Raw genomic sequence first — 22,410 nt, forward strand, 5'->3', positions numbered from 1 at the left:
ATCCCGTTTACTTCACTGTTTGGATTAAAAACTCCCTGGGAGAAAATTTTAACTGGCAACCAAACAGGCATTAGGGCACGTTTGGATATCATGAATTTTTTTCATGATAAATCAGTGTCTCCAAGTGGAGATGAGGGTGAAGTGGCTAAAAATCAGGAAACAAAAATAGGAAACTAGTGTCTCCAGGTGATGAGAAGCGACAAAATCACGAAACAAAAATTATACTCAGAATAGGATTGACATTTTCTTAATTTTTAGCCAGTTGTCAGGATCATCTCAATCGTGCCTTCTCAAATCTCTCTCCTTCTCCCACTTCCTTACCCCTCTCTCACCACCTGGAGACACCGATTTATCATGAAAAAAAAAAAATCCTAGGTACGAGACATGGCCTTAGCTACACAATTAGTCTTGTCCATATCTATCCTTATGTCAGGCGTATGTTTCAACTTAAACGTCCATTTGCATCCAACACCAATTTTACTTATTGGTTTGGGAATAGTTTTCCAAGAATCATTCTTATATGTAGCTCTCACATCCTTTATGGTGCAAACTCGGAGGTTCGTGGGTTATCCTGAAGAACCCTAGGAGCTAAATGGGTCAATCTTCAGGTATGCTAGTACAGACCAGTTCCACTCTCAGATTAGGTCTCTAGAAATTAATCGACTTGTAGTATGAGATTTACTTTAATCAAGTATTGAAGATAAATCAACAATAAGATTAAAATCTGTCATGAATATGCATTGCTCAAATAGATTATACCAAATAAAATATCAATTGTATATAATATGGCAGTACAAGTGTAAGGTCTGATCACAATATAAATACCAAGGAAATGTTAGATCTAGGAGCGAATAACAACTGCAAATCTAAGGTAAACAATCTCAAGGATGAAGCTAAGGGTATGGGGGCTAGCCATGGGTGTCGAAGACAAAATCAGGTCTAATAAGAGCTGATACAATAGAGGTCAGAGCTCACCCGGTAAAGTACGTGCATTGCCTTGTCCTTGGATCTGTATCGTGTGAGGCCCAAGATGTGTGGTGGAGAATCCAGGAAGTCGATCAGACCAAGTAAACTGCAACTGCCACCAAGTAGGAGAGCCTAGAAGAGGGAGAGATGGTGTGGAGATAATCGTGCACAATCCGAGATAGAAAACAGCCCCCTAGAATACTAGGCGTCACAAAGGGAGAAGTGGAGGACAAAAGATGGTATGACAGGTTATAACCGGAAGGGTTATCAACATAGGAAAGAAAATAGGAGAAATATAGCAAAGGCGGACTGTTGGCTGCACAACAAGTGTAATGGAAGTGATCCAACAGTTCCAAGTGATAGAAGAGGGTGAAAAAATCAAGGGGGCAGGGAGAAAGGACTATTGGCTAAATCTAGTAGCCTGCAGGACAGCGCAACAGCCCTATGACTGCAGAAAACTGCAGAAAATAAGCAAGGGGTAGAAAGGGATGTAGAGGAGGAAAAGATGAACAAGAGAGGGGGTAGAGAAAGAAGGAAGAGGGAAGTTTGGCGTAGCCATTGACTGCAACCGGCCCCACAGTTAGGCTAGAAAGGAAAACTGTGGATGGATAGGGGGGGGGGGAATACTAGGGAAAGAAAGGAAGAAAGAAGTGAGGAGAGGGTAAGGGAAGGTAGGAGAGAGAGAGGAAAAGGAGGAGGAGGAAGAAAAGGAATAGGGGGGCGGGGGCGCAAGGGATTCACGATTTCCCCAAAAAGTGAGGTTTTCGTCTCCTTGGCCTCTTTAAATAGCGTTTAAGTGAGAAAAGTGGACCCTCTTCTAAAGGCTATAACCCATTATGAGTGGTCCCACGCATGGACCAATAGGATATAACTTAAGTTGTAACTTAATGACCTAATTACCGCTACTTAATAATAAAACATTCACTAGTCACTTATGGGTAGCAATGCTTTTGATGGGGTGTAGGGGAGGTGCTGTGGGCACTAGATGATGTGGACAGCCCCCACATCTAGGCTCCAAAATAACAATATACTGAAATAAAAAGTCCTAGATAAAATTAAAAAAACTTAATAATTGAAGAGTCTCTATAGATGGTGGGATGATGAGGCCGAATCGCATCACTTTCCCATATTTTCTATCCACCAGTCACTTGTAGTGGCCTATGTGAAGGATGAAAGTTCCCTAACTTCTGTCATTTGTGCTGGTAACCTTGCTTGTGTTCTGTTTTGGCGAGTATAAATCTTTCCATTTGGTTGAAGGATCCTTGATTGTGTCTATCATTAATTTTAGAAGATAAGTATCATTTGGAATAGGAACAACATGGTCAGATGCAACAAGGGTAGATGAGGATGTGCCCTGCTTAATCTCATGCTCAATAGATGGAGAATCATTAAAATGAGCCTCATCAAAAGAAACTTGATGTGAGATTACAATCTTTCGAGAAGATAACAACTAGCATCAATGCCTCAAGCACTAAGGCGCGTCAACGTGTATTGACACTCAAAGCACCTCATGGTCTAAGGTGTATGCCCTCGCATGTCTGATAAAATGTAAAGGGGCCAAAAGGCCCAAAACCATTCCTAGTTTGTTTTTTAAAAAACAAAAATTGGTTTTCCTTTTCTAACTTGTTCTTATTGTAATAGTCAAGCTGGGTGGGTTATATCAAGGCTATTTTATGAATAAAAACAACCTTTTATGAGAAAAATAGAAGCTTAGTTACTTTTTTAGAACTAGTTTTTAGTGAAACGACAAATCCTGTAGATGTAAATGCTTATTAACTGTTAGCATCATAATTTGTGGTTCATTTTTTATTCCCCAAATGGAATTTTGCATTTTTATTTTTTTTTGCCTTTTGAGAACCTCTGCATATATTATCGACATGTATAATATTTTATTATTTTGTAATTTCTCAAAGCTGAATAAGTAATGACCTATTGGTGTCCGGCTCTTGTTCTTTATATGAATTTTTATTTGCTGTTTCCATGCACTATTATCCAGGACTGGCGTTCCTGCTCCGTGGCTTGTAAATTTGGACATTATGCTGCATCAGATAAGAAACCTGATGCTGCATTTGGTTTACCTAATGACCCAGTAATAGCCGGTGTTCTTCGATCCATGGAAGCCTCAAGCTACTATCCAGACAACAACCTTGATCAGGCACGACGGTGGGTAAGCACAATTTGAATTGTTTTTCTGTGTTTGAATTGCAGTGTTAGTCTTGTTATCCCCTAACTTCTTAGGATGGAATAATGACCGTAAGGGTTGGGAGCATTTTTACCCTTTTTTTCCTTATAAATTATGATGGTTATGACTTAGCACTCATTAATTAATTATTAATATTTTGACAAGCTATGATACTATCATTTACTAAGGGTCGTGGTCACATCACTGATATAGCAATCACTTGTAAAAAGAATATACACGATATATTCTAAAAAGAGTTATAACTACAAAAAGATTTAAAAATAAAATATTGAAGGGAAACTGATAAGAAAAGGGGGGAAATTAATAGTGTTGAAAATTATGGTTAAAACTTAAAATTCTAAATATTTTTTTTAAAAGTTAATTTGGCTACCTTAAGAGAGTCATAGATAATATTCTAAAATTCTAAATAATGTAGGTCTGAAGTTTTATTAATTGATCACAATTTATTTTCTTGATTTTATTATTGAAAATAAATACACTTTCTTAAAATAGATAATATGTTTTGACATTTTGCATTTGTGTCTTGAGCATTTTCAGAACTGCACGAGGGTATTGTTCGTTGCAATACTTGAAATGACCTGCGTCAAATAAGCCATATGTATGAGTTCATAAAGTGGACAGTACATTGGCTGCTGCATATTGAATTGCAAAACCAATTTTTGCACATTGTATCGGCAAATCAACATTTAAATATTTCACCATTTCGGAAAAAAAGTCAACATATTTATCCTTTGGGGCATGGCTAGCAAGATTGTGTTGGTAAACCTGATACTTGTATTTTTCAGCTGGCTGATAGTTAGAAGAACCTCATAAAAATATTTAGGTTTTCTCTCTAGAAACAGAAAAATCTTAGAAACATCCCTTCAAAATAAGTGAAGGAAAAGATTTTTTCGTTTACAAAAAAGTCGCTGGAAAAGTTCTACGTTTGTGGGGAAATTATATGATGAAAGGGCGTACAAACACGTAAAGGTGGTACGCCCAAAAACCCACCCTTGATATTTGATCCAACAGCAGCTCCTCAAAAAGTGAGCTGCTTCTGGATCAAATATCAAGGATTGGATGGTGAGTACGTGTTTGTACGCCTTTTCATCATATAATTTCTCACGTATGTGAATCTTCATTCCTTTGTAGAATCTTATCATCATAGACAATGAAAGCCCCAAAAATTGTCTCTCTCCCTGGTATGCCTTCACAACACTAAGTCTAGGAGCTTTCTTCTAATGCTTTCCACATTACTTCTCTTGGAACTATTGCTTAGGCATGCAGAGGACCTTAGAAAGATTTGAAATCTTTCCAACCAGATTCTCTGACATCAATACTTGCGGAACCAAACACCCTGGTATAATCTTACGTCCAAGCTATACAGAGAAATTTTCAGATGCAAAGATAACGTAGACAGATTCCAGTTCAGATTGTTTTGCAAGAATCCTTATACCAACCGTGTCTTCTTCTCCGAGCACATGAGGCAAATTTGATGCTTCCTAAATGTTGCTTGAACTTCACTATTCAACCACTAGAAGCTCCGGTAAAGTATTAAATTTCTCTTCGCAGATTGACTCGTGCTTTCAACACATGGCAGTCTGTCTTGATAATCATCATCTTCAAGAAATTGAAACAAACTTAACACAGAAAGAGGTTGAGAAGCAGCTTTATCTTCGGAACTTTTAACTTCTTCCTTTTACTTAAAGAGAAGCTGAAAACCTAGAAACAATATGAAAGAGGAATTTTTGTCACTAGTTTCGGGTGGAAATTTCGGTGGAAATCTTATAAAATCTTGGAAACATATGCAATTGATGGACATTTAAAATGAAACTTCAGAAAGTGCTAGAATAAGTACAAATACACACTAAAAACCACCACATAGGCAAAACAATCACCCATAATGGATTAATATCCAACACCTAATGCACGTGCTGCCCAGCATGTCTAATAATTCAGTACATACGCCATTTTACATGCAATTCATACAAATATGTATTCAGAATGCATAGTGCATACATCACATTTCACATGCAATTCATAATGTAATACATACTGATGTGGTTTATCACTGATATACCTACAGTTTTGGTTTGGGTTTTGGTATGCGTTTCGATGGGGATGGAAACCAAAACATTTAGGTCGATTCGGGTCAATTTCAGTGGAAATTTAAAACCATGGTCCTAATAGCATTTTCTTTAGCATTAAAGCATGAAAATTAAAGGCAGAAAGATCATAAGACCTTTTACATGACACTCAAAGCAGATATCCTTCTAGGCGTGGATCATATTTTAGATAGATAAATAACTTCTTAAGAAGTTAAGCACTCCTCATCATTATCATTCGGAATCCTAGTTAAACATTGTTGTGTGAATAAATAGCCTTGAAATTTAGAAAGCACCAAGTGCTAACTATTAGTGTAACCATAATGACTTGCTTTCGTTTTGTTTCAAAATGTCAACAGATGCAACCTTCTTCTCTGTTATGCCTTTCTTGCAGAAGTGTTGCCACACATAGTGGCAACTATCCGATTCGGGAGTGAACTATCCGTTTCGGGAGTGATGTACGACGGCTTGGGGGTCAGTTAAGGAACAAAGAGAAGGGACCGTTATGAGGGTTTAAGGTTGATTTAGGACTCTTTGATGTCCTCATCAATGGTCCCCCATCTTTCTCCCTTACTTCAAAAGCCTTGACTTCATAATTATCTCAATACGATATTATAAAATTACAATATAAATAAGCACAACAAAATGAAAATGAAAATGAAAATAAAAGTAACTAAAATCTAATGATCGCTGAAACTCTGCACAAAACTAGGAAATCCTTCACCAAACCAAATGGAGGCGATGTCTGGCTGCGAGGGCTCCGTCGACAATGGTATACTCAAAACCTTGGTTGGATGTCCTTATCAATGGTGCCACATCACACCCCGCCACCCTCGCACACGCTTCAAAAGCCCGGACTCTCTCGAGTGAAGAATATGGTCCATCTTCATTACCGCTTTGAGAACTCTAAGTGGTTTATCCCTTGGAGCAATAGTTAGCCCTCGCATAGAAACCTTGCTTCCATGCGATGCCATCTAAACCAAAGCTCTGATACCAAGCTGATGTAGGACATTTCTAGGAAAGGGAATGCCTGCCAGGTAGGAGGGTTACCCTTCGGGCATGGCGTAGTCAGCTATGGTGTAACAGAGTTTTGGTCATGCAGTTGCACCAACCTGTGCATTGACGAATTTGTTTACACCAGGATTACTCAAAAAAGGGGAGCCATCCACGAAGCGATGAAGACAAGGAGCTCATTTCCAAAATGATGATGGTCAATTGGGACTCACAAAACACCTCAAACCCCCACTAGAAAATCCACAAAAACCTATAGGGGTAAAATTGTCATTTTGACAAGTTTGACCTTGCTCACACTATTGCAACCGGAAAACCCCCTTAATTTGGATTTTCGTACGCTCAAGGAGGGTTTTTTTTAAAGCGAGCGCGCACGGGGCGGGGGGCAACTTGATTGATTGCACAATTTTGGGATCCTAATTAATACCTTGAAGATAAAGTTAATGATAGAGTTTCCTATTTTGTTAGTCTACTCTAGAGTTTAATTAAAGTTTGTAAGCTGAGAGGTTTATTTCTTTAGTAAGTGATTGGGTCTTAGGATTGGTTTCTTCCAATTGATGTCTTTAGCGAGTTTTTCTTAGCCTTGTTTTTATTCAGAAGTTTATTTAAAGTGAGATGTTGCTTTATTATCAATTAGAATCGTTAAGTAGTGGTTTAATTAGAAAGTCTAGAGTTAGAAAGTGTCTAGGAGACAAGATTCCTTGCTAATTTCACAGGTTTTCTCCCTATAAAATGTAGATCCTTACGAGTAGAGATAGGATGATGATGAATAAATGATTTTGAAGCTCTATGGTCTTGCGTGGGTGTGACATCCATTGCTCTTTGACATGGTTATGATGCTCATGATCTAGCCATTGGTGTGATGCCTCTTCTGCCATTGGTGTGATGCCTTAGGTTAGTTTTAGTTAGTGGTATGATGTCATAACATATTCTATTTGTAAGTGTTTATCCCTTCTTTCTCTTCAAATTCCTATTTTCTTGCTATCCAGCCCTTCATTCCAATCTACACTTTGATCTTCTTCTTTGCTTCTTAATCTTATTTTTTGCTACTTTCCAATTTGGGTCCCTATCAAGAGATCCTAGCTGTTGATCCAAGGGACCCATTGGGTTCAAACTTTTGGGTGTTTCTCTACTCCATAACTGACACCACATACTGTCAAGAGATCCTAGCCGTTGCTCTAACAGACCGATTGGGTTTAAACTTTGGGGCGTTTGTCTACTCCATAGCTGACACCACATACTAAAGTTTCAGACCGATCCAACCATTAGATCTTGATCTAGGCTTAGATATGAAGGATCTGGGTATTGTCATAACTTGCATAACTGAAGAACCTTTCTGATATGGTTTTTCTATGATCTGATTGATATCAAACATTGATATTGTCTTTTATTAGCGATTTCCTACTACATACGAAAATTTCAAAGTGATCCAACGATCAGAACTTTGCCAATCCTTTTGGTCAGTTTCTAAAACTAGGAATTTCTCTAAATCCCAAAATTCAAAAGTTTTCTTGTAGTCCTTAGGTTGGATATCATCTATTTCAATGCTTCACCCTCCAAGCATTCCCTCTCTAGAAACGTGACGCAGGGAGCGTGGAGCGACAACACAAAGATAAAGATCGACACAAGTAGCAACTAAAATAAACTCATGGGGCTTGAAAACCCATCCCACGGTTTGGAGAAAAGCTCCAACATAACAGATGACAGGAGCGAAGCTCCTTCACCCACGTGAACGAGCCAATGCTCTTCACAAAAGATATCCCAAAAATAAACTTTATTCAAATCTATCTTTCTTTCCTCATGCCATTACATAATATAGAGAGTTAAAAATCTAAGAATAACAACCCTAAATAATTGCCTACCAATTATTCTCCATCTTCTATCTAAAGCAACAAAAATAAAAGGAAGAAATATCTCTAAGATAATCCTAAAATAGTAATCCCGTACTGGACACTTACCATATCCTAAAATTGCCAATAACTCAGCCAAATCAAGTCCAAATAGTGTAAACTTGGGCTCTTTAGATAGGTAATCGAAAAACCTTTCTAAAAACACCAAAATCAAGCTAAATAAACAAGTTTTGACGTCCCAAAAAAATACCACAAATAAAATGACGAAAATAAGAAATAAAAAATAAAAGATTTGATCAACGCCATGCGTTCTGCATCAAAACGTCTTGCATCATTTTGGTATCAGAGTAAGGTACGGATGGCTACTAAAAGTAGTGGGATTTTTTTAGGAGAGGTTGCCTATTGATAGAAGAGCTTAGGTTCATATGACCATTCGTAGTAGTGGGATGAATTACGGAAAAATGAGTATTGATGAAGAGGGAAGACCTTGACAAGGAAGATGATGCCCCACAAATCAACATGGTAGGGCATATTTTGACGAGCCCAAAATTGGTAGAGGAACAAGATTGGTTTCGCACAGCTATATTCTGAACCGATGTTTGTTGCAAAGAGAAAATTGTATGCTTGATTATTGATGGAGGAATAGGTTGATTGTGGTTTCTCAGAAATCCATCGATCGTCTCAAGTTGAAACATGAACCACATCCCAATCAATACAAGGTTGCATGGGTAGACAAACCTATTATACCGGTCACCCATCAACGTCTGATTTCTTTGTGTTATCTATGAGGATTCTATTTGGTGCGATTGTGTTCCAATGAAATGTTGCCAACATATTACTTGGTAGACTATTTATGTATGTTCGAGATGTCCTTCATAATGGACAAGCCAATACTTACCATTTTCAATACAATGGTCAGCGTACTAGCCTTGAAAGAAATGAACATTAGAGAAATCAAGAAATCTGTGAAGAAAACTTTAAAGTCTTCGAACATCAAAGTGGAGGTGTGATGCAAACCTAGGGTCCGCGGGTTCATTGGAGAACTTTTAGGAGCATAATATGTGACTAAGCTTTCAGTTAAAGTTAGCGCTACCAACCCATATCAGATTAAGCAGGCAGAACACCAATAAACTTAATTAAAATCCCCCCCCCCCCGAACCACCCAAATGGTGGTTTTTCCGTGAACTTTTTTCTACAGGTTGAATGATGGATGCAGGGCTGCCTCAATTTGAGCAAGAATTTGGAAAACCATTTTCCCTCCTAGGGTAGTGCCGTGTGGACTGTTGTTCATAGAAGCATAAACTCTTGTGATCACATCAAGAAAAGGAAGTTCTGATTAGCAAGTTGGTGTGTACTTTGCCGGAAGGAGGAGGAATCTTTGATTAGCAAGTTGGAGTGTACTTTGCCGGAAGGAGGAGGAATCTTTGGATCACTATTATTGCAGTCCCTTTTTCTATAGCCTTTGGATGGATGCTATCAAGCCTTTTGGTGTGTCGTGGGTATTTCAAATGAACACCAAGAAGGTTTTACTACATTGGGTAGGTGGATCCTTAGGCTACACATGGCGGTCTATGTAAAAGTTAGTTCCTTATGTTCTGATTTGGAACATTTGGAATGAGCGAAATAATAGGATATTTGAGGAAAAGGAGAAGAGGTGGTACCAAATTGCTCTGGATGTCAAACTTGCCCTAATAGCTTGGACAAGAGAAAAGGTTGGTCTTTTTTACAATGACGGGGAAATTCTTAGAAATTGGCATGTGCTTCTATGGGAAAAGAAAAGAAAAGAGAAAATCTCTCCTAAGTGGAAGGCTCCTTCGATGGGTTGGGTAAAGTTGAATTTTGATGGCAGCTCTATTGGCAACCTGGGTCGAGCCAGCATTGGAGGTTTGATTCGTGATGCTATTGGTATAGTATTAATGTGATTCTCGGGTCTTGCTGGCTTTTGTGATGCTAATGAAGTTGAAGCGAGGGCATTGCTTTATGGTCCACGTTGGTACCTGAAACACAACTCGGTCCCTCTTATCATCGAAGGCGATTAGAAGGCGACTCGTCGAATGCGTTAGTATAGGCTAATAGGTACAGGGGACCTTGGAAGCTTGAAAACACCATTGCTGAGATACGAGACCTGGTTTGAGTAATATGTCCCCAAGTCCAGCACATGAGAAGATCTACCAATTAGAAGGCCGATTGCTTGGCAAAGGATGGTGTGGAATTGTCAAGGGTTGTTGTGACCATGGTTTTAAATTTCGGCCGAAATCCGAAATTTCGGATTTCGGTGGAGACCGACACCGAAATTGACCAAAACCGAAGCGGTCATTTATTTCGGCCGAAATTTCGGCCGGTCGAAATTTTGGTTTTTCCGAAATTTGACCCAAAAATACTGTTTTTTTAATATTAATTTAATATTTTACGGAAATTTCGGCCGAAATTTAATATTAAAGAAAATATTCGTTTCGTGTTTTGTACCAAATTTCGACCGAAATTTCGAAATTTCCAGTACTGAAACCGGTACCGAAACTGAAATTTTAAACCTTGGTTGTGACTCAATGTCTCTCTCAAGAAGGTGTCGGAAAATCCTCTTGGTGGCGTAAATTTGAAGCTGATACTGTAGCCAATATTATTTCCTTGATGACAAGATTACATCTAGTAGTAGAAGCGACTGTCTCTTGTCTGATAGAAGGATCTTGCTTGGTGGAAAGGACAACCATTCTTTCCTCACAGGAGGATCACTATTGATGAGCTCAGGTAAGCTAATTGTGACTCCTATGATCACCACCATTCCTTATACTCGGCAAAATCCTTTTCAACCAAGGAGTATGATGAGTGAACATCCATGAAATCATGGAGCCGATCTTATTTCCAAAAACTTCAATTTCAGCTAATATTATTTCCTAAAAAATCCAAAAAAAAAATGTAGGGAGAAATTGTCATCTTGGAGAGTTTGACCCTGGTTAAACTATTGCAGATGGCAAAGCCTCTTAATTTGGATTATCAGAGGCTGAAGAGTGGCCCACTTGATTGATTGCACAAGTTTGGGTTTTGTTTATTTACGGGATTTGTTAAATGTAAAGATCATGTTGAGGAAGAGAATGAGAGAAAGAAATTGTGAGTTAGAGAGTCTCCCCCTCACTTATGTATTTATTTATAATGAGAAATGTACAAAAGACGGATATGACCATGGGCATGTACATACACTAACACTCCCCCTCAAGCTGGAATGTATATATCAAACATTCCGAGCTTGCTACAATTATCACTCAATTTAGCTTTGTTCAATGGCTTGGTAAACATATCCGCTAATTGGTCCACCGATCTAGGGAACACTGTGCATATTTCTCCTTTTTGAATCCGGTGCCGAATGAAGTGGCAATCAACCTCTATATGTTTAGTTCTCTTATGAAAGATTGGATTTGTAGCAATGTGAATTGCTGCCTTGTTGTCGCATTATAACTGAGAAGGAGATGATGGGGAGTAACCGATCTCTGACAAGAGATAACGTAACCGAATGAGCTCTCCACTTGTGTGTGCCATAGCTCTATACTCCGCCTCTTCAATAGATTTGGAGATAACATCTTGTTTCTTACTCCGCCATGACACAAGATTACCTCCCACAAATGTGCAGTATCCTGTGGTAGATCTCCTATCAGATGGAGATCCTGCCCAATCTGCATCTGTGTACCCTTCTATCTGTTGGTGTCCATGTTTCTTGAATAGCAACCGTCTACCTAGAGCACTTTTTAAATACCAAAGAATCTGAAGAACTGCTGCCCAGTGTGAAGTATGAGGTGAACTCATATGTTGGCTGACAGCACCAACAGCAAAGGAGATATCTAGGCGTGTGACTATAAGGTAGATAAGTTTACCAACGAACCTCCTGTATCTGCTTGGGTTATCTAACAAGTCTCCCTCTTCAGGTAGTAACTTCACATTTGCATCCATGGGTACTGAGGCAGGTTTCACTCCAAGACAACCTGTCTCCTCAAGCAGGTCGAAGACATATTTCCTTTGTGAGAGAGAAATCCCCTTTGTTGAATATGCAACTTCAATACCCCAGAAGTATCTAAGACGACAAAAATCCTTTGTAGAGAACTCATTTTGCAAGAATGTCTTCAATTTCTGGATCCCAATTGTATCACTGCCTGTGATGATGATGTCATTGACATAGACTATCAAGAGTACACACCCAACTGTAGACTGACAACTGAAGACAGAATGATCAACTCCACACTGCATCATACCAAAGCGTATAATGGCATCACTGAACCTTCCAAACCATGCTCTAGGAGACTGCTTAAGACCGTAAATGACTTTACTTAATCGACACACAGAGGATGACATCTCCCCCTGAGCAACATACCCAGGAGGTTGCTCCATGTAAACTTCCTCTGTGAGCTCACCATGAAGAAAAACATTTTTGACATCCAACTGATGTAGAGGCTAGCCCTGATTAACAGCAAGAGAAAGTAGAACACGCACTGAAGGAATCTTCGCCACAGGAGAAAATGTCTCGCCATAGTCCACCCCAAATGTCTGAGTGTACCCTTTGGCAACCAAGTGCGCCTTAAGGCGCTCAACAGAGCCATCAGGCAAATATTTCACAGTATAGACCCAACGACACCCAACGGGGCATGCACCGGGAGGCAGTGGAACTAAATCCCAAGTCTGATTTGCTTGAAGGACATCGATCTCAAGGTCTATAGCAGAGCGCCACCCCGGATGCTAAAGTGTTGCAGCCAAGGACTTTGGCAAAGAAACAGAAGATAGAGAGGACACAAAACTGCGGAAAGCAGGCGTGAGCATCATATGAAACAAAAGGCGAAATAAGATGAGCAGTACTATGAGACCAAGTGCGGGAGGCAATAGGAGAGTCGATAGATACCTCAGATGTTGAAGGAGGGAGCTCCTGTTGGGCTGGCGATGGGGCTGTTGGAGATGGATGAGCTACAGAGGTATGGCGGTGCTGATAGGTCTTCTTAATTAATGGAGCCGGGGGCCGAGAAGGTACCTGTAAGGGAGGAGAGGTATCTGGAATAGGAACCACAGAAGGAGAAGGTAAGAGAGACGATGGAGACGGACAGACTACCGGGTCAGGAAGAACGGGAATCGGTAGAGGAAGATCTGAAGAATGAGAGAGAGGGGTCGTATCCGGAGGGCTCAGAAAGAAGGGCTCAGTCTCGAAGAATAAAACATCCGCCGAGACATATGATCGACGCAACCGAGGGCTATAACAATGATAACCTTTCTGGGTGCGTGAGTAGCCGAGAAAAATGCGCTTTCCTTGTACAAGACCAGTTGCTAGATGAAGCGAGTTTCCGACACTCCCATGGTTGTTTTCCGTCAAAGACAAGGGATTGAATTTCTCATCGGCAGAGAGAGAATTCGTCCCTGCGATTTACCTGAACTATTCCTTCATTTTTTAAGAACTTCTCGAGGATACAGCAGGGATCCCCCCCACACCCCACGCCCACAAAAGTTAACCGGGACTTCCCTGCTAAAATGGCAACAGAGAGACGTAAAATCTTACGAGGCATCCCAAAATTCCTAAACTATCCTGGTGAAAACCTGGTTTTGTTGAATCTAGAGATACTCTTAATGTAAATTTCCAAATAAAAACAAAGACTAATAGAACTTGCAAAAGACATCAATTGGAAATAAGAAACTAATCCTAAGACCGTATCACTTACTAAAGACATACCTCAACTTAGAAAAATTGGCCATACTCTAAATTAAACTATACTATAAATTAAACTAACCAAATAGGAAACTCTCTCATGAACTTTATCCATAAGATACTTATTAGGATCTGTTAGTGTGCATATGCCTATGGGCATATCCGTCTTTTGTACATTTCTCATTATATATAAATACATAAGTGAGGGGGAGACTCCCTAACTCACAATTTCTTCCTCTCATTCTCTTCCTCAACATGATATCAGAGCCCTAGGGTTTTGATTCCCATGGGACCCCCATAGCAACCCCTCACCCTCCCTCTTCTTTTCTCCCTTCTCCTCTAACCCTAACCCAACATCCCCGCCCCCCACCCCCTCTTCCTTTCCCTCCCCTTCTCCTCCTCCTCCCACTGCCCCTCTTCCATTTCCCCTAACTCCTCCACTCCCTGCTACAGTAACCTGCCCCACCGCCTCCCCTCCCCGCTACAGTAACCCACTACAGTACCCACTACAGTGCCTTAAAAAAAAACAATTTCTATACCCTAGAAATCTGCACCCGCAGCCTCACTTTCTCTTTGTCTTTCTTCTCCTAATGGCTTAAATCTCTTTTACCTACTTTCGTCTTCTCTTCGCGGCTCCGACCTTATATACCTAGATACGTGTGTCTTCATCATGTCAGTAAGGGTTTCTTTGATGCCCTATTCATCATTTGTCACTCTTCGGAGCCGCGATCTCCATTATTGATTTCTCTGCTCTCCGCCTCGGCATCGTTTCTTCTCATCAGTTGATTCTCTCTTTGATTATTTACTTATGGATAGCCCCGTTATTGAGGATCCCTCTCTCGGGCGGCCCCCTGTGGCTAATGTTCCTACGGCTCGCCCATCCTCCTCCTCTTATAACCCTCTGTCTTCTTCAATGGGTGGTTCTTTTCCTCCCATGACCACAGTCAGACTTGATGGTTCCAATTACCTGAATTGGAAAGTGGCTGTGGAGACCTATCTCATTGCTAGGGGGAAGATTTCTATTCTTCGTCGCGACCCCCCTCCTTCTAGTGATCCCACTTATGATAAGTGGGAGCAGGATGATGCCCTTATCCGTACTCTCCTCTGGTAGAGTATGTCCCCTGAGATTTTCGGGACCATGATACACCTTCCCATTGCTCGCCAGGTTTGGGATCATACTGCTACTACCTTCTCCGGGAAAGGCAACCTCTCTTGAATCTGTTCCACATATTCTCAGTGGATGAACCTTTGCCTCGGAGACACTCCTCTCTCGACCTACTACAGTCAGTTTGTTTCCTATTGCCATCAGTTAGATGTTCTTATGTCTCTTACCATTGATTTGACTACAGCTGCACAGCAGTGTGATTAGATACCTGTCGTTCAATTTCTCGAGACTTTGGCTCCTGAGTTAATGCATCTCTGTCATCAAATATTAGGATCTGGCACGATGCCCTCTCTTCAGGAGGTTTACTTGCGTGCCCAACAGTGTACTTTTGGTGACTCTTTGTCGGCTCCTTCGGTTGATATTACTGCCACTGCTGCCTATGGCATAGGTGACTGTGCTACTTGGGGTGGAGGCACCTTTGGTCGTGGCCATGGCCGTGGTGGTCGTGGCGGTGGACGTGATCTTCCTGCAGGGCATGGTGGCCGACCGCGTCCATATTGCTCGCATTGTCGTCGTGAGGTACACTATATGGAGACTTGCTATGTTTTGCACCCTGAGCTTCGTCCTTCCTTTGAGGCTCGTTATGGCCGCTCCGCACACCTCGCTGCACCAGATTCTTCTGAGCCCTCTTCTGCTTCCGTTCCGCCCAACACTGGGCCTCAGGCTGATGGTGTTTTTATGTCTTGTGCTGACTATGATGAGTTACAGCATCTCAGGTCTACCAGCCATCCCCCGATTGTGACTTTTGCTGAACCAGGTAGCTCCCCTACATCTTTTCTTACTAGCTCCAGCTCCTGGATCATTGATTATGGAGCCTCCAATCATATGACAGGTACTTCTTCCACACTTCATTCATTTCGTCCACTTTCTGATCAGTCCATCACACTGGCTGATGGGAGCTCCACTCCTATCTCTAGTGTTGGTGATATTTCTCTTCGTGTTGGGCTTACATTGTCCTCTGTTCTATGTGTACCTAAGTTACCCTTTAATTTCTCTCAGTTGGTCAGCTTACTAAAAATCTCAACTGTTCTGTCTCATTTTATCCCTCTTACTGCTTGTTTCAGGATCTCTTAACTGGGAGGATGATTGGCTTGGGCCGTGAGATAGATGGGCTTTATCGTCTGGACTGTAGCCCTTCCCGTACCATTTTACACAGCTCCAGCGACGCATATCAGTGGCACTGCCGTCTTGGACATCCCAGCCTTGATCGTTTGCGACGGACATCTATAGTTTCTTCTTATGTTACCCCATTTACGTGCAAGGCCTGTGAACATGGGAAACACCATAGGGTGTCCTTCCCGTCTAGGCCTGTTAGTTGGGCCTCACACCCTTTTTGATTTAGTGCATTCCGATGTATGGGGTCCCGCGCTGACTACCTCTGTTTTTGGACATCGTTATTTTGTCATTTTTATTGATGATTATTCACGTATGTGTTGGCTTTATTTACTGAAAGATCACTCAGAAGTATTCTCTCGCCAGGGAATATTTCTCAAAGTCCAATGGTTTTGAGGAATTCCTTTCCACGCGTGGTATACTACATCAATATTCATGTGCTCACACCTCTCAACAGAATGGTGTCGCTGAACGAAAAATGCGATCATTATTGGATGGAACTCGCACTCTTCTCTTCCAGATGCGAGTTCCCAAATCTTATTGGGGCAATGCAGTTCTCACTGCTAACTATCTGGCCAATCGGCTTCCATCCTCGGTTCTAGGCGGCTCATCCCCTTTCTCAATTTTACGTCGTCATCATGAGCCATTTCGCCTGGTTCTGTTCGCCGCCCTTTGCCATCTGCAACCCAACCGCGACCCAAAGTGGAAATCTATTTGTGTCAATGTATGATGTATGTTTAAGATCCCTTTTATAAACTCTATATGAGCAAGCCTTGTGAGAAAGCGATGTCATAAAGTTTTATGCAAGTAAAATTCTTATTATAATGTTTCAGTTGCTACTGGTTCTCTTCTGTATGGCAATTATTATTCTTTATAAATAATATTGTCATCTTTCTGACTAATTTGTCTCAATTCCTGCTGTCATATGTGTTTCATCTTAACCATCCAACTTATTTTCTTTATCATTAGTTTAATAAAAACTGATACTTGCCATTTTTGCATGTCTTAGGCGAGGGTACAAAGTCGTGATGACAACTAGTCTCTCATCCGACGTTCCTGTTGGATATTTCTCATGGGCGGAGTATGACATCATGGCACCTATGCAATCAAAAACTGAGGATTCCCTTGCGGCTGCCTTCATTTCCAATTGTGGGGCCCGCAACTTCCGTTTACAGGCCCTTGACATGCTAGAAAAACTAAATATCAAAATTGATTCTTATGGTCGCTGCCACCAGAACCACAATGGCAGAGGTATGTATATATGAAGCTTTTTTTATTATTATATCTCATTTCTGACCATCTTATTGTTATTCAACATAATGACATTGTACATAATAAATGAATTTGCAATGCATAGGATTCATTGGAATTTGTGCATTCTTTTGTAAAGATTGCAATGAACAACCCCTATTTCAGAGTAAGGATGATTCCTGTATTAAAACTATTATACTATTAAAATGTCAAAAAATCCCCCTTTTTCATTTTTTATAACATTGTAATGTGTAGTATAGAATTAGTATTAAAATTTATAAATATGATTAATTCTACTTATGTATTGCTATATCATTCATTAAAACTTAGTTCTTTAATTTTAATGATAATTAGTTACAGACTAAAGAAGGGGGATACTAATTGATTTATTTATTTATTTTCAGATCAATGATTATGCAAAATTGTAAACAAAAGGATTTGTAATCACTGATTTAATGTTGAGAAAGCAACAGGGGAAAATGGTACCTAAGCATTAGGCTTGAGTTTAAAGTGGCAGTTACTTTTCAAGTTTATAGAGGTACGTAAGCATGGTTTTTGCATGAGACTGAAATCCCAAAATGAGCAGCTTTGTGTATATCAGTGAAAGCACCATGTGAAGTGAATAGAGAGAGAGAGGAGAGACTAGTAATTTGAATTTTGAAAATGGAGTTACAATGGCATATGTACTTTACTGTAAAATGACTAAATACCCCTACTTGGTATTTTCTAACACCCCCCTCAAGCTGGAAGGTTCCGTTGAACAATTTCAGCATGCTAATTCAAGACTTTTATATTGAATTTTGATTATCTCATGGAAGAGAGTATGTATGAGAAGTAAAATGCAGCACCTATAGATGTTCTATCCATATAATTTTGGCCATAGTTGTTTCCATGGCTCTATATTAAGCCTCTGCACTAGATTGTGCTATGGTCAGGGGCGGAGCTACATTGAGCATAAGGTGGGCAGTTGCCCCTGTTGAGTTGGACCAAATCCGTAATAGGCCCAACTGAATTGGGCCCAACCCCCTTTAAAATTTGAAGGCCTGCCCTCCTTATGTGTAAGCATGTATAAGCTTGCCCCCCTTGTGCATAAATCCTGGCTCCGCCACTGGCTATGGTAAACTTCTTTTTATTGCTCTATGATACAAGACAACCATTCAAAAAATGCAGCACCTATTGATGTTGTATCCATATAAATTTGGCCATAGTTGTTTCCATGGCTCTATATTAAGCCTCTGCACTAGATTGTGCTATGGTAAACTTCTTTTTATTGCTCTATGATACAAGACAACCATTCAAAAACACACAAAAACAAGTTATAGATCAGTGTGTATTAGGATCACTTGGCCAGTTTGTTGTGCCATTTACACATTTGTGAAATGATTGCCTATTTATTGCATCCATTATATGTTGATATGCTGTCTTTAGAGCTACTACTTTCTAACCAACAAAAGCATAGAGTAATCTACTTCTCATATGTTACAGTGGATAAATTAGAAACTTTGAAGCGCTATAAATTCAGCTTGGCTTTTGAGAATTCCAATGAGGAGGATTATGTTACAGAGAAATACTTTCAATCTCTTGTTGCTGGTATGTCGATTAAACTCCCATTTGAAATGATCCTATTTCTGTATCATTTAGGAATGTAGGATGGTCTTAGTACCCCACTGTAAATAACTGTTCCTTTTCTATGCTATAGACCTTTTGTGGAACTTTATATGGTTTAGGTTAGGAGGAAAAGCTTTTATTTAATTAAAAAATAAGTAACCTTGTGGTTTTGATGCTGTTGCTTCTATATTGAAACCTCACAGGCACTATTCCTGTGGTTGTTGGTGCCCCAAATATCAAAGATTTTGCACCTTCTCCTGGTTCAATATTGCATGTCAAAGATCTGAGTGATGTTCCTTCAATTGCCAAGGCCATGAAATCTCTTGCAGAAAATCCTGATGCTTATAATCAATCATTAAGGTAACGTTCTACATCTCTTGTTGGGTAAATGGCCAATATCTCTCTAGCATCTCAATAAAGGGACTGGAACTCCTGCTGCCAATTTTAAGGTGGTCAAATATACAATCTTTCTATCATTGTTACAGTGGCTTCGTGATGAATGTGCGGCACCCTTCCATTAGAGACCCTGACATTTCTTATAGTTATTGTGTCTCTGTGTGGAAATTTGGAGTTTATCTTTCTTCTCTTTTCTGCATTTTTGGTTTTAAATGATAAAAGTTGAGTCTATCAACTGCTAATTGAGGCAAACAATTGTCGTGTCATCCTTATCATCCTCTAAAAAGTTAATCTTCTGAACAATCAGTTGGGGCAAAAAGCGATGACTGTCATAGCCCATTAACCATGGTTAACGAGTTATTGTGTCCACTGATATATCAGAAGAGAGACTGCTTGTTATTGGAATGGCTGATGTTAAAATATAAAAGATTAAATAATGCCTTCTCCAATGGCTTAAGCTTTTGGAGTAATTGGTTGTTTCACATGGTATCAGAGCAAAACTCCTTGATATTAAAAATTCACATGTAATGGCCAACCCAAAAGAGGGGCCACGTGTTGGCCTACCCTATAAAGAAGGGGCCACACGTGAGGAGGAGGGTTAAAGTATAAAAGATTAAATAGTGCCTTCCAACGGCTCAAGTTTTTGGAGTAATTGTTCTTTTCACTGCTGGGAACCTTTTGCATGTTACTTCTTGCTCGCTCTTAGGAAATCTCCAGCTAATGGCAGGTGTTTATTGTGTAGGTGGAAGTATGAGGGCCCATCTGATTATTTCAAGGCCCTTGTTGACATGGCCGCAGTCCACTCATCTTGCCGACTATGCATTCATCTTGCAACAAAGATAAGAGAGCAAGAAGAAAGGAGCATCAGGTTCCAGAAACGCCCTTGCAATTGTACTAGAGGCATCGAAACTGTGCATCATTTGTTTGTGAGAGAAAGAGGGAGGTTTGAGATGGAATCCATTTTTCTGAGGTAATTTTTTTTTAATGCTTAATCTAAGGCTCCGTTCACTTGTTTTCCCGGGAAAGGAAAAGAAATCCCAAGAAAAGGATGCCCGAGAAACTGACGTGGCAAAAGGAAAAGAAATCCTGAGAAACTGTGCAGGAAAAGGTTTCCCATGCCTGTTCACGGGCGCAGGAAATGTGCAGGAAAAGGTTTCCCGAGAAACTGCTTGCCCATCGTTTTTCACTTGTTTTCCCGGGAAAGCAAATCTCATCAAAATGGTGGGTGATGGTTTCTCACACTTGTGAGAAAAGACTCTTTTCCACGTCATTTGTGGGATTTTCCATGTCATTTTTGACATTTTCCACCTAATCCTGTTAGTTTCTCGGGAAAACAAGTGAACACCACGATTTTAGCTTTCTCGGGAAAAAGGTGTTTTCCCGGGATTTGATTTCCCGAGAACGCAAGTGAACAGAGCCTAAGGATCTTGATTGAGAATTGATGCATTTTTCAACATAGTTTCTTTTTCCTTGATGACACGAAGATACTTGATATTTCTATAAGAACTGATATGCTTCTTCTTTTTAGGCCATATTTTGCAACCATGAACTTTTATTTCCATGGAAAGAGAGACCTAAGAGGGAGAGAGTGATGAGAGGGTGTGGGAAGGCTGAAAAATAAGAAGAAAAAAAACACTGCTCAAAATATGATTTATCTTTCCCCATTTCTTAGCTACTTCTCACGCCCTCCTCGTGCCCTCTCAAGTCTCTCCTTGCACCCTCCTTACTCTCTCTCACTACATCATAAAACTAAATATTCCATGGAAAAAAATTCCTTGGTTTCTGAGGTCTGCCCCGGTCTTCGCAGTACTTATGTATCTTGAATGGTGATTGGAATTGGTCAAAAGGCGGGGCTGTGATAGATGACTAGTGCCAACACCTTTTTTTTTTTGAAATGATAATATATTAAAGAAGGCAGGCCGAGATAGACCACCAGAGATACAAAGATAATACATCAATAACAATAAAAACAAAGACAGAAATGTAGAGAACAGGACACCACACTCTTCTCACGGAGGAAGGAAATCAAACCACTCCAAACCCTCTTTGAGAACACTAGATCTAGCGTGGGAATCCGCCTCCCCATTTGCTTCACGCCTAACATGCTTACAAACCATAGATGATTCTGCAATAAGATCATGAATTTCCTCAAAGAAACTTAAGAATCTCCACGGAGGATCCACTCTCCCCGATAACCAGCCGATTACATTTGAAGAGTCTCCTTCCACAATTGCCCTGTCATAAGAATCAACAGATAAACACTTTATCCCTTGATAGGCAGCCCTTACTTCCGCTTCAGACGAATCAGTTATTCCAATTGGACCTGCAAAAGCCCACAAAACTCTCCCGCGGGAGTCCCTACAAAGCCCACCAATCCCTGCTGGACCCGGATTCCCAAGAGAGGACCCATCAAAATTTATAGTAATATAACCGTCAGGTGGGGCTTCCCATTTCTGACTTCTCTTCTCTCTTCTCAACCCTTCAGAGCACACAATGCTCCAACCCTCCCAAAGATCGAAAGCTGAGACGAAATTAAACATAGTGATGCTTTTTACCCAAAAAATAACTAACACTATGATTTTATTATATAACCAATACGATGACTTTGCCGATCCTTTGAATACTCTCGAGTTTCATTCTTTCCAAATGACCCACCACACTGCTATCAAACATAACCTCCATAGCACTTTACCTTTTTTCTTCCAGGGCACAAACTCCCAGCTCAAAAATAGATCTGCTAGGGATTTGGGGAAGACCCAACAAATGCCAAACCTGACCAATATGCAATCCCAAATCGCCCTTGATACTTTGCAATGAATGAAGAGGTGGTCGATCGATTCCCCATCCTCCAGACAAAGCGAGCAATGATCCACCAGGCACATACCCCTTTTTCTTAGAAAATCAATGGTCTGAATCCTCTCATTACACACTGCCCAGTTGAAAAAAGAGACCGATGGGGGGCCCATAAACTTCCAAACAGCAGCACAACTCGGGAATCCAAAAGCAGGCATTAGATGAAAATAAAAAGATTTGACGGAAAAAAGGCCAGAAGAGTTCCAAATCCAGATCCGTTTGTCCACCCCTCTTCTTTT

General features: G+C 40.3%; 1 protein-coding gene across 1 annotated transcript in view; it reads left to right on the forward strand.

Moving 5' to 3' along the window:
• LOC143889664 (glycoprotein 3-alpha-L-fucosyltransferase A-like) overlaps nt 1–22,410 on the forward strand; it is a 33,594-nt gene that overhangs the window by 3,612 nt on the left and 7,572 nt on the right. Inside the window, exons 2-6 of the mRNA XM_077393952.1 lie at nt 2,963–3,129; nt 17,073–17,314; nt 18,800–18,904; nt 19,126–19,282; nt 20,061–20,288. Coding sequence (XP_077250067.1) covers nt 2,963–3,129; nt 17,073–17,314; nt 18,800–18,904; nt 19,126–19,282; nt 20,061–20,288 — 899 coding nt within the window. The remainder of the gene's footprint in view (nt 1–2,962; nt 3,130–17,072; nt 17,315–18,799; nt 18,905–19,125; nt 19,283–20,060; nt 20,289–22,410) is intronic.

The sequence above is a fragment of the Tasmannia lanceolata genome, unplaced genomic scaffold (genome assembly GCF_043159265.1).
Source record: "Tasmannia lanceolata isolate RefF3 unplaced genomic scaffold, GAP_Taslan_0.1 ptg000013l, whole genome shotgun sequence".
NCBI lineage: Eukaryota > Viridiplantae > Streptophyta > Magnoliopsida > Canellales > Winteraceae > Tasmannia > Tasmannia lanceolata.